Source organism: Stegastes partitus, unplaced genomic scaffold, assembly GCF_000690725.1.
Source record: "Stegastes partitus isolate 25-593 unplaced genomic scaffold, Stegastes_partitus-1.0.2 Scaffold916, whole genome shotgun sequence".
Taxonomy (NCBI): Eukaryota; Metazoa; Chordata; class Actinopteri; family Pomacentridae; genus Stegastes; species Stegastes partitus.
Genome location: NW_007578647.1, coordinates 111,061 through 130,304, shown reverse-complemented (window position 1 = coordinate 130,304; position 19,244 = coordinate 111,061). Strand labels below are relative to the sequence as shown.

Sequence of the window (19,244 nt, the reverse complement as noted above, 5' to 3'; positions counted from 1 at the left end):
TAAAATAGCAAAGGATTCTCATGCAAAAAAATAAAAAATTTCCAAAGCATGCTAACCTAACATAATGGAGCTCCACAATGGCAGCTCTTAACAGTGCCTCCTTTGATCAACACATTTCAGACCTGTGGGTTATCAGAGTAAAGTACCAAACATGACCTTGAAGTTCTTAGGAATGCCAGGCGTGAACCGAATGGCACCACAGTGTCAAATGTATGCCAAGGAGTTCTGTGGACTTACTGGGTCGATCTTTGTCCTGACATTGTGTGAATTGTGGAACCTTACATACAAAAGTGTGCATTTCTCAGCCGGGTCTCATCCATTCATTTTGCCACAGGCAGACTCCAGTCAAAGTCTCGACACGTCTTAGTGAATATTAAAGAAAAACATAATGCACCTCAAACTTGAGTGTCAAAGCAAAAAACATGTTTTTACTTGTTTTAGTTGTTTTGTTGGCCAATTTTATTTATTTGAAATAAAATCTATGATACAATAAAGTGCAGAAAAAGTCTGAATACTTTCTGACAAGATGGTGCATGATCATTCTTGTCAGTTGCACCACACTGAAAAGCAAAGTGTTACCCAAGTGTCATCTATCTCAATGTATCAAAGGTTTCCAAGATATCGCACCTGTATCACATTTTACATGTTTTATTTGGCATAGTTAAGTGTGCATTTTATTGTCAGTTCAGATCTCCTCGTACCTAACGATGTCATTGTGTCTGAATAAGGACATCTACCGCAGTGCCAGACTTTGTAAATGAGTAACACTGGGTCACAGAATAAGATAGGTCTGGCAGGACACACTGTCACATGTCATGTTGTGCTGTATCAGCGGAGAGTTGCACTGAAGTTGTCACATCTCAGTGCACTGATCAGGTGGTTTTCAGAGACACTGGTGAACACAGTCACTGTGTGCACTGATGCATGTTTGCGGCCATACCAACAACACCACAGTCTCCGTGTGTGTTTTTGCTCTCCTGTGTGGCTGGATATGATTTTAGTTATTGTTAAATTCTTACATGAGAGATCATTTGAAGAATTGATGCCACTATGTCCCTGAGAGCAACACCAGGCCAACAGATGTTGCTCCAGTATTGAGTGTTTCTAGTAGAACTCCTTGAATTGGGACATGAAGCAGGGAATGAACTGTCACACTTTGAGTACTGTATGAAACAAATCATTATTTGAACATGCAAATGTGAATTTGTATAGATAGACAGGGTGATGGGACAATGCAAGAACAGCATCTACATACTTAAATGCAATCCAACAATATTGCAAAAATATAGTCCTAATCTCACAATGGAGATCAACAAGGAGTGTTCATTTCCAAGACGCAATGTAGGCCTTACTGCAAGGTTATCGCATTGATGTTGGAAAGGTTATCACGTCTATCACATTTACTGCTCGACATACTTTCAGATAACACCTTACAATCACACTATTGCGTATGTGTGTGCGCGGCACTGACATACATTGTTAAACCACATTCTCACTGATATGTGCCTGCCCAGTCAAACCTGCACAGACTTTTGACCTCACTCGTCTCATCATGATGCTCCTGCCACTCTCAACTGTATGACCTGCATCTGCAGACAAGACAACGCCACCTTTCACTTTGGACTTTGATGCTGTTTAAAGCTATTTTATATAATTTAACTGAAGATGTCACACAGATTGTCGTCTTACTGTCCCTTTAGTGCTCTGTTACTCAGTAACCGAACCAAAACCTCAACCAGGGTAATCATTCTTAACATGACTTGTCTGTCTCAGGATAATTTGGTAAAACACCTAAAACTGATGGATGTTTTTTTCATTGAGCTCCTTTATGAATCTTAGTCCCTGCTAAATCTCTGCAGTATGCTGTTTATCATTTTGTTTTCCTGCTGCTTGAGTGATCTCAATTCCTCTTTTTAAAGGACCTGTCCTCCACCTGACCTGCCCTGAACTCCAACAACAAAGTTTGCTCACTGATGATATTCCATATTAAGTACCACATAACACCCTGTTAATGCTATCATACATTTACTATTGCTGCAGATCAAATTAAAGTATTCTTTAACAGGATTGCTAACTTGTGCAAACTGCATTAGTCTTTTCTATCTGTGTTTATCTGAACTTTGCAGAAACATGCTGGACACCGTCCCGAGGCCCGCCCTCTGTCCTTTTTCATTTCCCCTCCCTGGGCAGAAAGTAAGAAACAGAATTGCACAATGTTTTTCCTTGCTCTTGGAGATTCACAATGCACCTCTATTATACACTTGGTTAAATATAAAGGCAAGCAATGGGATTTACAAGGCAAATGCATAAATTATCTCCACACATCATTGATACAGAAGCTCCTCTTTGTCCTTACTCAGTTCAACTGAAGATGTGCCAGTTGCTACAAAAAAAAACATCTTCCATTACAACTTGTTTTTCCTGTGAAATTTGGATTTGGAACTGGATTTCTTGCACTGACTTTTTTTTAAGTTGAGAAAAGTCTGGCATCAGCATACAGCTGCAACTGAACTTTGTCCTCCTTCCTGTCAGAAAAACAACAGGCAGAGTATAAAAGGGGGGAGCAGTGGAGGAAGAGGCTTGTTTTTGTTCGAGGACTTGCAGCAACGCAGAGCTGAACAGAGAGAGGGAAACTTTTTAACCTAAAGGGTAAGTGACAAAATGTTATTGCATTTTAGCAAGTAGTTAAAAATGAAGTAAAGATCCATAAGGTGACATTTAACAGCTTTGATGAAAACAAACAAAAGAAAAACATAACTACTAAGACGATAGGTTTATTGTGCCATACAGTATATCTGATCAATGCAAATGTTTTAATTGTGCAACTTGAGTCAGCCAGTGAACCATTTTCTACATTATCTAACTTTTCTGCAATGCATGAAGTAAAACACTGCTGAAATGTTCAAACTTTTATTTTCAGCTTTCAGGCGTGCATTCTGCTCAACTTTATGCATTTCCTTTGCTTTACTCTATTAGTGTGCTTAAATTTGTATTAAAATAACACCAGCACAAATTAGGGAACTTCAGATATAAACTGCTTCCTTCACTCGGCTAGTTGCGCACTTTCCCTTGTGTACCTACATCGTGTCAATATGGCACCTGAGTGGAAAGCTGTAACAGTTTCTCAGAGCACCTAGGACGATTTCGGGAATGTAAATGCGATAACCCTTGTCTGACCTTTTGTACAATTGAGCCACTTTTGTCTGGCCATGTTTGACCAATTTCTTTCACCTCTCTCTCCTCCTCCCACCCTCGCGTCCTGTTCCTGAGCAGACTGGGGGAGTGAGGAGGCACCACAGGGATGTGGGCGTGCCTCGGCTTGCTCCTCACTCTCTGCCTGCTCCACGGGGGCGGGGCAGAGAGTGAGGGGGGTGGGCCTCGCTGTCAGCTGCCCCCGGCCTGGAGGATAGGGGAGGTGGAGCCCATGAAGGGGTCAATGGGCCGGGTGACGGTGGTGGCTCTTCTGCAGGCAAGCTGACTGTTCTGCTTGGTGCAGGCTTCCAGGTATGTGGCCACGACATAACAACCAGCATATGAGTTGACCTCTTGCTCTGCACTGTAATCCAGTCAGGTTAAAAACAAAAAAAAGAAAGAAAAGAAAACCAGGAGTCCTGAAACTGTTGCAAAGCACAAAATTCATTAGTCAGCAAGTGTTACACAAAATATATTAAAATGAGGTTGGCTGCAAGGTACAGCAGGTTCAGACTTGTTCTCCTTGTGCAACTATTCATCGTTTTTTTTCTTTAAAACAAGCAGCAGCTTTGTTCCTTTTAACCCCAATTTGGAAACTCATGGTCTCCGATGGTCCTCTTTTGAGCAGAATGGATGGCCTGCACCAGAAGATGGAGAGTGAAGGTCTGAAAGATGTGGTTTACATGGTTGTGAACCACCATGGGGAGCAAGCACAACGCCTGCACCCCATGATGGCGCAGAGGCTTTCAGTGAACATCACACTCTACAAACAGGAAGAGCAGCAGCCTGATGTTTGGCAGACACTGGGCGGAGACAAAGATGACTTCCTCATTTACGACAGGTCTGTCACATGAACAGGATGTCTTGTGCACCTTTTTTAAGCCTTTTTGTTTTTCATTTATATTGACAACTAGTTGCCATCCATACTTACCGTAACAATGCTTTTCTGTCCCTTTGCCATCAGATGTGGCCGTCTCACCCATCACATCTCGCTTCCATACTCCATCATTGGACAGGGCCATATTGAGGGTGCAATCAAAGATGCGTACTGCAAACGCACATGTGGAGACTGCGTGTATGAGGTAGAGACTACACATAACATTAATTTAAACAAACATAAATCGCAGCAAAATATGTTGGTAACACATTTAATAAATTATTAGTTAATTCACTGAAATCTTTTTTGACTCTGTTTCAATTTTCCCACAGAGTGCTGAGATCCCAGAGGAGTGCAAAGAAAAAGCAGATGCACAGCCTGGTGCAGTTGGTTCTCCAGCTGTAGAGCACGACACTGGACACGGTCACCATCATGGTCACCATCATGGACATCACCATGGTCATGGCCATGGTGACCATGGAGTTGATCATGGCTTAGACCAAGCCCATGATCACAACCATGGCCAACACCATGGCCACCACCATGGACACCACGGTGCTGGCCATGGTTCTGACCAAGCACAAAGTCACGGTCAGCAGATTGTTGAGGTACAGGGTCATGAGCAAGATGGTAGGGTGTCTCAGATGCAGCATCATTTTGATTTAGGGCAGGTACAGCAAGCAGTGCACACACAACAGATGTCGCACGATGCTCATGGAGCCCATGCAGCGCCTTGAACACCAGAGAAGGTGAGGTGAAAGTCAAAGCACAGCTGACAGTGGGCAGCAGGCTCTGACAATGACGCCTCTCCCAAAGCCAGCTGATGCTGACACTGACGCAGGCTGTTTGGCGATGCAGGGAGTGAGCAGCCGGTTGGTCTCTGACACTGTGATGAGGCGCTGCCAGCCTCCTGACAGTGACACGGACTGATTGGCGATGCAGTCAATAATGTTAGGGAGACCTGACAGTGACGCTTGCCTCATGCTGCCTGACAGCAGCCGCAGCCAGCCCAATGAGCCTGACCTCCAGGTGTTGTGAGCTGAGGATGACAGCAGCTGTAAGCTGCTCAAATTAACCCTCATATTAACACCAGCCACCAACACCGGAGCCAAGTGCTCTTTTTACCAACAAGTATTACCCTGGGACAGAGAGGAGGCAATCCTGACAGCAGGGATGTAGGAAAGGGGAACAGTCCAGTAACACAGATTAAAGATAACATACCACAAAAAAACAGATCAACCAAAACATGTAAAGCTACTTTATTATGCAAATAATTTGATTGTACTTTAACAAATATAGAATATTGGCCTTGTGTCTGGGTGTCTGTCAGTAGGTTGCCCCTCATCCTGTCTCAGGATGAATGTGGTTGTCATGTCCATAAACTGTCGTCTCCATTTTGTTCTCTCCATCCTTTATGAAGACAGGCGCAGAAACTATGCTCTAGTGGTGTCTGTTTGATGTCAGGCTGGAGAGAGAGGGGAAGGTAGTTCAAGAACATGATGAACCACTGAAGCATTTTAAAGATCAGAATAAAGAATGACATAAAGTCTGCAAGGAAATAAAGCATTTAAGAAGAGTAAGAGAAGAGACTTTTGCAGTATATCAGACATTGTGAACTAGTTACTTACCAGAAATCTTTTATTAGCACTGAAGCTAAAGAAGCTTTAAACCAGCCTAAAACAGCATAAAGCATGTTTGTCTGCATGCGATTGATCGTCACTCTTGAGCACATATAACAGCACAGATAGCTTTCTTTTTTGTTTTGTACTTGCTGATGAAGTGCACGAGCTTTAACATATCTCAGGTTTATCTTTTTTTCCCTTTTTAAAAAAACCAAACACATTTTTGGCATTTGGTATTTGGCATTCCTTTTTTTTTTTGTTGCATTTACTAAACTTGCTGTGTAAGCTGCAAATCGCATACATTTATAGAATAAAACACACAAAAAAACAAGGCTCTATTGTTAAGGAAGAAAGAAAAGGAACATGAGAGTGAAGTAATGAACGATTGATGGAATACGCTCTGTACTTAATGACGGTTTCTGTGGGAAAACAAGAGTCACCACGAAAAGCTGATGCTTGTACAGAGAGTCGTATTGTGTTCAGACTGTCAGACGTGGAAATTGAAAGTTGAATAAAGATGGTTGAGTTACTTTTTTAGTTTGTGTGTTTGTTATTGTCGCAACAGGGCATACGAGTTGACATTCTGAAAAAGTTAAATGTGGCTGTGTAAGAAGAAGCGGGATTGTATCACAGATCATTTGTGACAGGGGGAGTGGTTTTTTGGTGGTATTTGGCGACCATACTGTTGGAAAAATACAACTTAAGCACAGCAGAGGGATCAAATTACCCACAATATAGTGGCCAAATGCATTTTTATTTACTTGATGTGCAAATATAAAACAGCTCTCCCTGTAACAGAGATTTATGTGAAAGGTGCTGCTTTGCCCAATATTTGTCAGCAGGTGGCAATAATGGACTACACAATAAACCACCGCTACAATCTCAACACCTAACTGATGAGTATACTGATGGAGCTGGTCCTCTTCACTGATCTGATACAGACTTTTGCATCCAAATAAGCTTCAAATAGAGTTGTTTTTCATTTGTAAGGGACTGTTTCATGGTCCAGGATTGTGCATATTAGCCAGATTTTTCCTGTAATTTTTAAAATCCAGTGGTTCAAACTGGTCGGATTTTGCATGTACATGAGTGAAACCTACATCACATGCCCAATGCCAGTGTAAAATATCTGCAGTAGGCATCCATAGAGGGTAAAAACAACCTCTTATCATTTCAGAAAATGCTTAATATGGTTCCTTCACTGTGTATGTCTATTTTGATTACACTGATGACAGATGGAAGAACAACAGAAAACGCAACGAGAGAATAATCTGTATTCTACTAAAAACCTCTCAGTTTAGCTGGTAGGTGTGATATTGTTTATCTTTCTGTATTTAGACTGCCATTGGATGCATTAACGAATGTCTCACGCTCATTTTTCTACGCTAACGCTTGTGCAAAGACGTCAACGTGCTGCTGAGAATCTATGAAATTGTCTCAAATTGTCTTCAAGGTGCAACACCCTCTGCTTGGTTTTATTTAGCTGAATTGCCTGTTGGACTGTGTGTCTGAAAAGGTCAACAAGCAACCGGAGGTAATAAATGAGGCTGAGGTGGACTGCTTGTGTGGGCGTAATTGGGCTGAAGATCCAATACAGGGGAACAGTGACTTATGGGTAATTACCTGCAATGTCCTGAGACAAAGAGCTGTGAGTGGCTGTCTCTCTGATTCAATCAGCCCCACACAGAGCAGCGCAGTACACAGCCTCCGTCTTAATTGTCCGATATGCTTTCCCCTCGATGCACAACTGTTTCTGCGGCCGTCTCCCTCCCCACCTCCCTCCCTCCACTTGTTCCAGCAGCGATGGGGAGAATCACACACTTGTGAACTCGTTCGCACAAAGTTCCTCTGTGTTGCTCGCAAACAACAAGTACGCATTCTCCGCCCTCCGACCAGCCGCACAGACATGCATGTAATTCCTATTTTCCGCTCTCTCCTTTCAGACAACACACACACACACACACGCATTTGCATTTTAACTCTCTGACCACAGTGGGTTGTGTATTTTCTTTAATTAACGTCCCCCCTTCTATCACCGAGTGCTGATCTGAGCTGACCTTTATTGTGCTGCTCGTGCGCTGGTAACGACACAGCTGGAAGTGAGTTTTCGGGAGGTCATGTGAAGCGTGTGGCTGGTTTTCAATTTGAATGGAACCCATGATAAAGTGCTGCGGTGAATTGTGAGTAATAAGATCTTGATAACCCTGCGAAATCTAATTCGTTTAGTTTACTCTTGCATTTCCAACACTAACATTAGATTAGTTGAAAATCAAATAAAAGGGTCTGTTTTACGGTATACAAATTGGAGGGAGCGTTGAGATTTATTGAAGCCCAGGACAACAACACATGGCTCCTTAGAATGCTTTGTGTGTGACAAAAAAAAAAAACACAAAATGATGCACAAGATGCTGTATATTTATTGTCTAACTTGTCGAGAGCTTATTGATCACACATACAACACCAGAAAGGCTCAATTGGTAAGAGAACAATATCAAATCATCAAAAGATCAACAACAGTTCTTGACCCTGAGTAAAACAGCAGCCGACAGACAAGGACAGTGGCTCCGGGGGGCTGAAAATTGTGGCACGAAAATATGGAGTCATATTAACAAACTGCTAAATCATGGCATTTTTTTTTTTTCACACTTGAGATCACAATGCAGATGTTTCCAAGTGTTGCACGTCTACTATTTCCAGTTTTTTACGAGCCTGGTTGACACACGGCAGAGATGACATTAACCGTGATAAAGTGAGGAGGGAGGGTGTTTTAAGGGGCTCTGCACAGACAAATAAATAACACATGGACAGAAATATAGAGTGGAGCCACTAAATGTCAAAAAAAACAAACAAACAAAAAAAAACTGTATACCGCTGTACTCAAGTCAAGAATTAAACCATTCCCCTAACTAGCTGAAAAATGTGCAGCTCGGTGCTCTTTGTTTGATAAAGAGCAACAACCAGCACAAATTCCAGCATGATTACTTCCAGACCTAATAGAGCGACAAAAGCCACCCTGGATGCAAAAAACCCGAAGAGGCTGGAGGGCCAAAACGCATCATTATAAAATATCTGAGCCCCGTCAAAAAAATGCACTTCTTCAATAACGAAATGCTGAAATCACATAGTGGGAGAAAAATAAAGAGCGTCGAGTTACAGCGTAACTGCGTACACTCTGCCTATAGTTTGATATGACTTCATAAAAGATCTATCTGCTTTTATCTATCCATAAATCTTATAGCAAATATGAAATACTCCATTACAGTACATCATCCTAGCAATCTGTTAGTGTAAAATACGTTCTATAAACATAAAACTCTGTAAGAACAAAAACCGAAGCTTATTGATATCGAAGGTTCCTCGCCGTCAGATTATTGTGCGGACTACAAAACATCAAGCTGTTTTATAGTAACAAGTAATTCACACGTTTGATTTAGATGAGATACAAAATCTGAATACTGTTTTAAACATCAGATATATATATATACATATATATATATATGTGTGTGTGTACAAAGTGCTTCCTCTAAAGTGTCTGTCACATTTATAAGCTTGAAATAACACTTGCTATTTTTTCTTTTTCTTTTTTTTTTTACACTACATTTTGAACGAGCGCATCGTGAACTGGAAAAAAAACAAAATAATGTAGTAAACATCTGTACAGTAAGCTTGAAAAAAAAAAGAAAAAAAAAAAGCACCACCCAATTTATCGATCTCACTGTAAAAACTTTTTTTTTTTTTCCAACTTTTCCTTAGTTATGTAATTGCATTGCATATTCCAGTTTGCACACATTCACGATCACCATGGCACGAATGAAACTGAACCTCGACAGTCCGTTATCTGACCCTCCTTCATGAACACAGAGCACCTTCTGGGTATCTGATAGGTATGAACGCTGTCGACAGTCCCACCGTAATGCTACGCGTAACCAAACCGAATCATACCTTCAGGCCGCAGACCATTCTCAGATATTGGTCTCATCCAATTTTGCAAGTTTTTATCACAAAACACTTTACGATTGTACACAATACAGCGACCGGTGCACCCCTCTCCGCTGAGCCCCTTCCCAACACAGGTAAGGCTGAATGTAGGAAAAATACATGTACCGAGCAGCAATATATCGTGACTAGTAACATTAATGACATAAAAATATATACTTGTAAATTTTTACAGCACTAGTAAATATATTAAGACATTTCTGCAACAGCACTGAGTTGCTGGTTTCATCCCAACTAGGCAGCAACAACAGAACACTGAGTTCTTTTCAAAGAGAGAGAGACAGAAAGAGAGAAATGGCACACATTTATCAGATTCACATTTTTCAAAACTGTCTTGTTATGGCTCTTGCTTTTGTCTCTCTTTGTTATGGGATTGTCTGATACAAAAAGATATCCAAGTCATTAGCCTACATATCTGCAGGATGAGTCCAAAACAACACAATTCAAAGGCTGGATACGTTTCCTTTGCGCATATTTTGTTTATGGCAAGAAGTGCTCATTTGGAGGTTGCGTGGATGTTACGCAATAACAATGCCTTGGATTCATTCATAGACTTGTTGAAAATGAAAACTCATTGTGTTGTATCACAAAACCATGCATATAAGACAAGCTCTATGTTCGGACTGCTTATATACACAGCGTGCTATGCTGTTGTCTTTGTGACGCGCATATTGTCAAGTCTTCATGATAGAATTCATAGGATGAAAACACACGAGGAGGCCAGAACCTTTACAAAAGGTCTCCTCGGCTATCTCACACAGACCATTATATAAAAGGCTACAACGTCCATGAACCAACGACAAGCCTACACTATCAGCTAATGCGGCTAAATAATCGATTAAGCAAAACAATTCTGCCAACATAATGCCCTGAATTTTATATTTCTATGCAAAGTTGTTGGACGCACTCATAAAGGATCCCTGCCTAATTACACCCATGTTGCCTGCTGTATCTGAATCAGCTGTTTGTGGGGAAACGTCTACGTACCTGTCTGGATGTAGCCCTGTCAGACCTGAACTCCAAACTCTAGGACTTCCACTACTCGCCCTGATAAACGTTTCTGGTTTGAAATTGTTGTCAGTTTTATGAGCGTGACTGAAACATGCAAATTATGGTTTGGTGCTGAACAATTTTCAGCTCATAATTTTCCTGACCACTTCAGGAAGGCAAAATGAAATATATAATTAAGGCAATCTTTTTACGTGTCGTGTGTGTATATCTGCATGCATGCATGCATGTTACCAGATTTTTTAATCAGCGAATCTGTGCACAGAAATGTCCACAAATCCATTTGCACATAGCAGTACGTGTCTGTACATAGCGATGCATAAATGTACAAATTATGCAAGCGTAGTACCATAGCACAGGAATGGCCAGCTAATTACACTACCATAGGCACAGGCTGTTAACATGGTGTACTTGGCAGATGATAAGTATAAAGTGTTAGCTAATTACATCTATTACATACTTTCACAGTCTTTCAACTTGTTCCAGTTGCTGTCCCTGCAGTAACAATACAACGTGAGAAGAATACAATCCCCAAGCAGAAAGCTCGATAGTTCAGGTCGAACAGATTATGAGTGGGTGCTGGTTGTAAAGGGGAGCCTGTTTAATGTAATGCAACACCTGGAGTCTGCTATATATATATGTGTGTGTGTGTGTGTCCCTTTCCTCTTGCTAAATAACCACATCAACGTGCCCTCGAGCAAGGCACTTGGTGATGCTCCGTGTTGCACAGCACGGTTTGTACAGAGCGGCTCCCGTATGCGAGTTCATCTGAATGGATCCGTCCTTGTACTAAAGAGCTGCACTTCACTGCTGCAAATAACATACGTTCTCTGTGTTGTTGTTAAAATAAAAATGGAAATGAATAACCTCAGGTTAAGAGGAAAATTCCACACTGCAACAGTTTAATCAGGGAATTAATTAATCAAGTTTTTTTTATTATTATTTCCCTTTTATCTGTCTTTTCTTTCTGTTTGTTTTAATGTCCACTTCAGTTAGCCATTTCCTTCATTTAGCCAAACTGCCTGTCATCATTCCCCACAGAAAGAAAGAGTTATAATCGTGATAATATAACGCAGACTCTTCTGACTTTGCTTTCTGGTTGCCCTGACTATTTGTGTGTACATTCAGTTGGTGAAAGCATTTCTTCTATTAAAGTTGTAGCGATAAGAATAAAAATATCTTGACATCATATAATCTAAATTTGGCCAGTTCATTCATAAAAATATGAACATCTTACGTGTAGACAAAATGAAAAGCCAGGAATGCAAGGTAAATCTGCATAGCTGTGTTTAACAGTGTATTAGGTTGGGTTTTTATATAAAAATACATCTCTAGCGAAAGTGAGTTACTAATTAGATGACACGATGAGATAAGAAACGTAAGAATATAAAACCTCTGCGGCGCAAACGGTATCAACGACTTCTCTGTGTGGCGTGACTAGAATGTGCTTCCCTCCATCAATCGCACACCGAAATCATTCTGTAAGATTAAGACTTCAACAATGCCGTCGCTCCAAACGACATCAGCCGGAGATGTAATGCGATCTAAGGCAGGTAAGCGCGGACAAGGTGTTTTGTTTTTGTTTTGTTTGACTCGTTACAATCATACGTGGATGTTGACGAAAAGAGCAAACTGTGCATTTGGTTTGTGATGTTGACTTTTGGCCGCCTCTGCGTCAAATTAACTGATTTAGCAGAACAGTTAAAGAGTATAGCTCGCAGCTTCTCGCGCCTCCCTCGCAGCAGCCTCTGAAAACAAGACACCTGTACACGCTCGTCAACGCTCAAGTTATTTGGTTTCCAGCAGGAATCAGGTAGGGGGTGACTTCCTGGTCGATCAGCCTCTGCGGGCATTGTCACTTCACGGTGAGAGGTTCCCCAGCAGGTCGGGGGTAATGTAGCCCACCGGCATGGGGGCTTTGAGCGGGTGCTGTGGCAGGCAGGGAGGGGGCGACTGGCGGGGAGGCGGGTTGAGGAGCAGGCTGTGATGACTGTCCAACTCCTGCACCACGGTATAGTCTGCAACGGGGGCAAAGAACTGGGACTGGGGAGAGTCAGGAAGAATGTACGGTGACTGATTATCCTCTGCCGTCGCCGCAGGTTTGGTCTCCACCGGCTGAGGGTGGATGGTTTGGTAGCCCTCGCCGGGCGCGGGAGAGCTGGGGGGAGTGCTGATCTGTCGGACGTTGCTCTCGGTGGTGTAGCCGTTTCCCTCTGGATCCACCACTAACAGCTGGAACTGCAGCTCTTTTTGCTTCAGCTCCTCGGTCTCGTCGCCGTCCTCGCCCTCCTTTCCCTTGTGTGGTTCGTCCTCCGTGGCCGAGGTGCTCTCCTGGATCCGGAGCTGCTGGCCGGGAGACAGCACCACACCGCCAGAGGGCATGACATTGCTGACCTGAGCGTAGAAGTCTGTGTTGACCCAAGTCTGGGGCCCTCCAGTTTGGGTTGGGACGAGGGACCTTTCGCTTCTCTCCGAGGCTCGTTCTTCAACATCGAGGGAGGCTTCTTCGTCCTCGGGTTGACCCGGCAGAAGGGTGGCCATCAGCATCAGCGTGTCCTGCTCGGGCAGATCTGCGTCGTAGCAGCTGGCCCGGCCTGAGTCGTCATCCGGGAAGCTTTAGGAGAAGAAAAAGAAAGGAGAAGGTATTCATTTTTGCAGAGCCATTTGGTGAGCATGAAAACAAAGGCTTAAGATGAGAATCTGAGCCGCACCTGATGGCGTTGGAGCAGCCCATGTTCATGCGGTGGCTGACGGGATGGGGCAGACCCAGGAGCCTCTGGGTGTCCGAGCCCCGGTTGTCCTCCTTCCCTCCGCTGTCTCCGTCGTCCGCATCCACCTCGATGAACTCCACCCACGGCTCGTCTTGGTAGAAATCCGGTGCGTACGTGGGCAGGCCGCCCATACCTCCACCAGTCAGGATGAAGTTCAGCTCGTCCAGCTTCCCCTTCTGCACAAACAAAGTGAGCGAAGCAATTACGATGCAGGAACTATTCCTCTAAAGAACATAATAAAACAATCAATAATAATAAAACCTCTATGTGTTTAGACTTATGAGTCATTGTGTAAAAATATAAACGTATCAGATGCAAACTCAGCACCTTTGCCACCTTTGTCTAATGCGTTTCATTTATCCACCCTGGTTTTTTTTTCTAAAGGTTCATGGGTCAGGCGGTTTTCTAAGGATTTTAAAAGCATCACGCGGCAATAAAACACCCACTACACAATGCTGAACCAAGACCCTCTTCACATCTTAGTGGCCTTCAGCGGTCCTCCTGTCTTTGTCTGCTTGTTATTTATGGACGTTTTTGTTTTGCATTAATTTGACAGTTGACACAGATGACAAACAAGACAACGACGACGGCGGGGGGAGAGAGGAGCAGTGGGTGGTGTGATGATTACGTGGCCTAACATGCCTCAACCAAATGAGCCGCGTTGACACACAGAGGTCTGTTTTTGATCAACAATACAATGGAAATGTAATTAAAAAAAAACTGCGGTTACACAATAGTTTATATAATCGCGTTATTGAATAAACACTGCGCGCACAATCGCCTGCGTTATCTGCTGTGAACTATTGATGTTTACGGTTTCGCTCGTCTTCATTTACATTTCAATATTCTATTCAGCGTGACATATGCATTACAACCCAACTGAGAGAGAAAACATATTTAATTAAAATCTACAGCGTAAGCCGGTGTTTGCTTTGTGACATAAATGAATGATGTAAAGCTCTTTGGTCGACTGCAACGTCTTGTTGCGTGTTAGCCTTGACTAACACGTATGTTCATATGAGAAACACCACAGACCAGCTCAGAAATAAACGTACCTTTAACAGCTCTGAATCGATGCCTTTGATTTTGGGTGCAGGAACGGGTGGCAACAGAACCATCATCAATCTGCAGCAGACCATGACACAGACAACGCATGTTTGTACTTGAGTGCTGGTTTCTCAGGTATCTTAGAGCTCGTATGTTTTAGACACAGCTCAGGTAAACACATGACAGAGAGCCAGAGTGACTGGTCCTACCTGTGCTGCTGAGAGACGACAATCAGCATGATGAGTATGAGGATCCCCAGAATCCCAAAAACAAGAACCAGAGTGAGAGGGATAGTGGACTCTGAAAAATAAAACGAAACAGGAGCCATCATCATCAGCTTCATCACAGCTACAGTGTTCCAAGTAGTTCAATCTCACGGTCTAAAACTGAACAGGGGTAGGACCATTATTATTATTTCATGCATCTCACCAAGACCTTTATTGCCCCACCATTATCTCACCTTTGGTAGGAATCTCAGTCACTTGAATGAAGACGGAGTCGCTGAACTCGCCAAACTTAACGAAGGCCTGCATCCTGCAGCGGATGTGCACTTCGTACTCTTTTCCTATGTGCAGACCGAAGATTGTCTGCTGAGTGTGCGGCTGGATCTCCAACTGAAATTTACAAAATAGACACAGAAAGCGTGACAATGATGCAGTTAGCATTGCAGAAATGACTCCAACACCAACATTGAGGCTGACTGAAGCTCGACAGGGTGTCAGGAAGTCCACGCTTATTTTTGGTAACTGAAACTATGACCTTTCCAAAGGTAAAATTGTTGTAGCATTTCAGATACATTGGATAGAGTACATGCTATTATAATAGAGGGTCTAAAACGGTTTCCAAGGCTGAATTTGTCAGGCTGGCTAGCCAGGAGGTAATGAATATGAGCCTGTACAAGGTCCCATGGCCTCTGACCTACAGATCCCTCCCCTCTCTTCCTTCAGAGAGGCTGTGTTTTCTCAGAGGGCTTTGCTCTGGCTTCCACAGCCTTGCCAACAAAGCTATACTGCATTTTAGCCACAAGAGTTCAGGGGGGAGGGGAAGGGAAACACGACACTCTGCCTCTATGACCTACCTACAATTTACTTTTAAGTGGATGCATGCTCGGTTTTATTTGCGTGAGCTTGTGCATGCGCAGAGAACCGGTTTGTAAAGTTTTAAGGTAGGTTTTCACATCTGTCAGCACGAGTAATTATGTGCTTAAACTCAAAGGTGGAAGAGGGGGACTTAAAGAGAAAGTTCAGAGTGAGGACTCACCGCTTCCCAGTTCGTGGAATTTCTCTCTCTGTACTGGATCTCGTACTCGATTCGCATCCAGCCTGCCCCAACGTCTGCAGAGGGTGGAGGCTCCCAGTTGACCATGACATCATAACTGAGGCCAGAGGGACTTATGTTCAACAAGGTCCAGTTTAGAGACACTGGTGGGTCAGGACGCACTGTTGGGAGAAAGGCAAAAGTCCAGATGTGAACACAATGAAAACACACAGCTAGTGACGTCTTTTCACTTGAAGACTGGTGAAATAAAATACATAACATGTGCTTTCATTTTCATTGCACCAACATGTTTACGACTTGGCTTGTCTTGGCCTTTGCAGCCATAAGGTTAACAATGTAAAAACAATGTCTTGACAGGGGCATGAGAGGAGGAGCCGAACATTAGAAACAACTCATACCCAGCTTAGATTAAATAATAGTTTGTGTAGAACGTTGATATTTCAGCCTGAGACTCGTGCAAAATGGAATAAGCAAGTATCATAACTGGAAAGGCTCCATCCTCTGGGTTGCATTAACAGGTTTCGCAAATTTATTCTTTGAGTGTACAAACTTTTTCCTGATGGTAGCACGAGACATACAGCCAATCGAGTAATCAAAAACACTAGGATTAATCATCCGAGGGCCAACAACATCAGCATCCTGGAGATGCAGCAAGCAGCCGGTGTAATATTTTGCTCTGGAGCTAGCGTTGCACAAAAAGAAACAGACTGAGCAACCAACAGTCATGCCCTGCACGCCTACTATAGGTTAAGTGGCTAAGAAGACAAAATCCAGATGGTATCTGTAAAAACAAGCTGACAATCAATTTACACACATGAAAAGACCTCGTAAACAAAGATTTTTTCCATGGAGTAGCCAACGTATGACATGGGCACGTGATGAAACAGTATTTATCAGCATCTTTTACAGTCTTGCTTAGATAAAGACTGTCAGACATCAAAACATTTGCCATGTAAACACTGTATCTGACACTTGCTGTGATATTGACAAGCATGTGACATTTGCTGGTTTAGCTGATATGCAAACACAAGTACCATTTCCTGAAAGCCCTGCAGTGGTAATCTATAACGCTGGCAATATCATTTTCTGCAGTCCAGCAGAAGTGTGATTAACTATGCACTGAACAAGCTCAGTAAAAATCTTTTAATATCAGGCTTGCAGCTTTTAAATACGAAGGGGAAATTGTGCTAGAGCATGTTTCATCAATGTTGTTCACAGGATGTATAGTAAAAACCAGGATATGTGCACAAATCCTGGCTACTAACCGATATTCTCCACAGTGAAACAGTCGTCTTCGTTGAAATAGGTGACGTTGTTCTGGCCGCGGAGCTGCATGCAGTAGGGGATCCAAACGGACGTGTGGTTTACGTCAAAGAAGCACTCCCTATTTGAATGGATATACTCGGGACACTCCTTCCATTCACTGGTGGGAGACCTGGACGTGTGAAAAAATGACGGAAGAAAGAAAAAAAAAAAGAAGCAAAGGAAGAAATTCTTGTCACGTGGTGAAGTCGGCAGTGTTTTAGTCTGACTCACATATGCACACATAACATAGTGCTCCCATTAAGTGCAGCACAAGGCGTGCAATTTACTCGGACTTTTCAGAGTGAAGCCGGCAACGTGGCGATTACACTCACTCCTTCTTAAGGTAGAAGACTCGGAGGGCTCCGGGGGAGGACAGGTTGTGGAAGGTGCCTGGACTCCACCAGCAGCGGAATGTCTCCTGGTCCCTTGATATGCACTCTGTGAAATGAGGCTCAAGGGGAGCTGAAAGACAGCGACAGAGGAGTAAAGATTAGAGATAAAGCAAAGCAGAACACCTCAGAGTGCATTAGGCTGATCAGTCACCTTTACTGACATTTACCATCCTCTGTAGGGGTTAAATTCCTCAGCCCAACCCCCCCTTAAACAACGACCTCCGCTAATCAACACAGTGATTTTTTTTCGCAGCAGACTCAAGTAAGTTATAGGAAATTGATTGTTAACATTAAGAGTGAGGAAAAATTCAATGGTTAGGTAACATCACAGTTCAATAACAGCACCTAATGTTTAGCATCCGCCCTTGAGGAACAAAAAGACTGTCAATAAAACGTTTTACTTGTGCGTTCAGGACATTATGTGTAATCCAAGAGGCAAACCTCTGGGGCTGAAAAATGAAGCCAACACAGAAGTGTAAAAAGAAACTGTTAAGGTAGGTGTGGTTGGGTGTTCTCACTGAAGGCTTTCTTTAACATTTTATGGTATCCCCAAGCGACAACCTCTGGGAGGCAACGGTAAGTGCCAAAAACTTCAGTTGATCGTATGGCCACTTGAGGAACATGTTCCATCCATCCATCCATTATCTATACACTGATTAATCCTCACTTGGGTCATGGGTCTGCTGGAGCTTATCCCAGCTGACTCAGGGTGAAGACAGGATCACCTGGACAGGTAACCAGTCTATCACACTTAGAGACAGACAACCAAGCACACTCACATTCACACCTACGGACAATTTAGAATCACCAATTAACCTCAACATGTTTCTGGACTGTGTGGGAGGAACCCGGAGAGAACCCACGATGCATGGGGAGAACATGCAAACTCCACGCAGAAACATCCCGGGTGTCCTCACCGGGACGCGAACTGGCGACCTTCTAGCTGCGAGGCAACGGTGCTAACCACCGCTCCACCTTGCAGCCCAGGAACATGTTTACAGCAGAAACAGTTTGGGTCTGTATAGCTTGTTTTTCATGACAACTGTATGAGGTTTGCACTTTTATATAACTAATCTGTTTAAATTCTATTAAGGCTTAAAGTTCTGGATAATTAAGGGCATGGTCCAAGGACAGTCCAAGGCCCGCCTCAGCTCCTCTCAGACTTTACTCAATTTCAGATTAGCTGGCAGCAGGAGGGAGCCAGGCAATGCCAAGATGTTGGCAACCGAAACCACCACTGTGAGCTTCAATACCGCTGTGAAAACGTCACAGAAGGTTCACCCATCATAATATACAGTCCATGGCGTATTTTACACCCAAAGAGTTGCTATACAAATTCAGCATAAGTAGACAACTGGGTCAAGGTATGTTAGTCCTTCCTTATATATTCACTGATGACAGTTATCACCTATCTGTGTCTGATTAAAGCCATGAAATACGCAGCAGGGGCAACGCTTTCTGCTGGCAGGAGATCAGTCTAACAGTGTGCAAATCTAACGCTGACCTCTGCTGCCTGTGAATCTCTGCGTGTGCACATGAGAGTAGAGAAAAAAAAAACAACTTGCTGAATGATAGCTTGCATCAAATTTCAGTCACCATGCCTTTATGACCTTTACATCTATCCACACACGTTTCATACCATTTCTGATCCGCTGCAAGGTTCCTGACTCAGCCCTTTCCACTTCTCCCCTGGCACCTTGTCACTCCTCATCAACAACCCACCCCCTACTCCCACCGCCTCCTGCCTGAGACCGGT

The 19,244-nt window shown here is 43.2% G+C and overlaps 2 protein-coding genes across 3 annotated transcripts in view; one reads left to right on the top strand and one right to left on the bottom strand.

Moving 5' to 3' along the window:
* The first annotated feature begins 2,562 nt into the window (after positions 1-2,562).
* Positions 2,563-6,228, top strand: selenop (selenoprotein P). Its single transcript, XM_008293857.1, is given in 5 exon segments — positions 2,563-2,649; positions 3,274-3,504; positions 3,821-4,033; positions 4,157-4,274; positions 4,402-6,228. Coding segments are annotated over 4 exon segments (939 nt in total). The 5' UTR covers positions 2,563-2,649; positions 3,274-3,301; the 3' UTR covers positions 4,807-6,228.
* A 1,857-nt stretch (positions 6,229-8,085) lies between these two features.
* Positions 8,086-19,244, bottom strand: part of ghra (growth hormone receptor a) — a 31,680-nt gene continuing 20,521 nt past the window's right edge. For both annotated transcript variants that reach the window (XM_008293856.1, XM_008293855.1), the window contains exons 3-10: positions 17,429-17,558; positions 17,057-17,226; positions 15,774-15,952; positions 14,974-15,127; positions 14,723-14,813; positions 14,522-14,591; positions 13,407-13,642; positions 8,086-13,309 (exon numbers count right to left, since the gene is read on the bottom strand). In XM_008293856.1, coding sequence (XP_008292078.1) covers positions 12,556-13,309; positions 13,407-13,642; positions 14,522-14,591; positions 14,723-14,813; positions 14,974-15,127; positions 15,774-15,952; positions 17,057-17,226; positions 17,429-17,558 — 1,784 coding nt within the window. In that variant the 3' untranslated portion in view covers positions 8,086-12,555. The remainder of the gene's footprint in view (positions 13,310-13,406; positions 13,643-14,521; positions 14,592-14,722; positions 14,814-14,973; positions 15,128-15,773; positions 15,953-17,056; positions 17,227-17,428; positions 17,559-19,244) is intronic.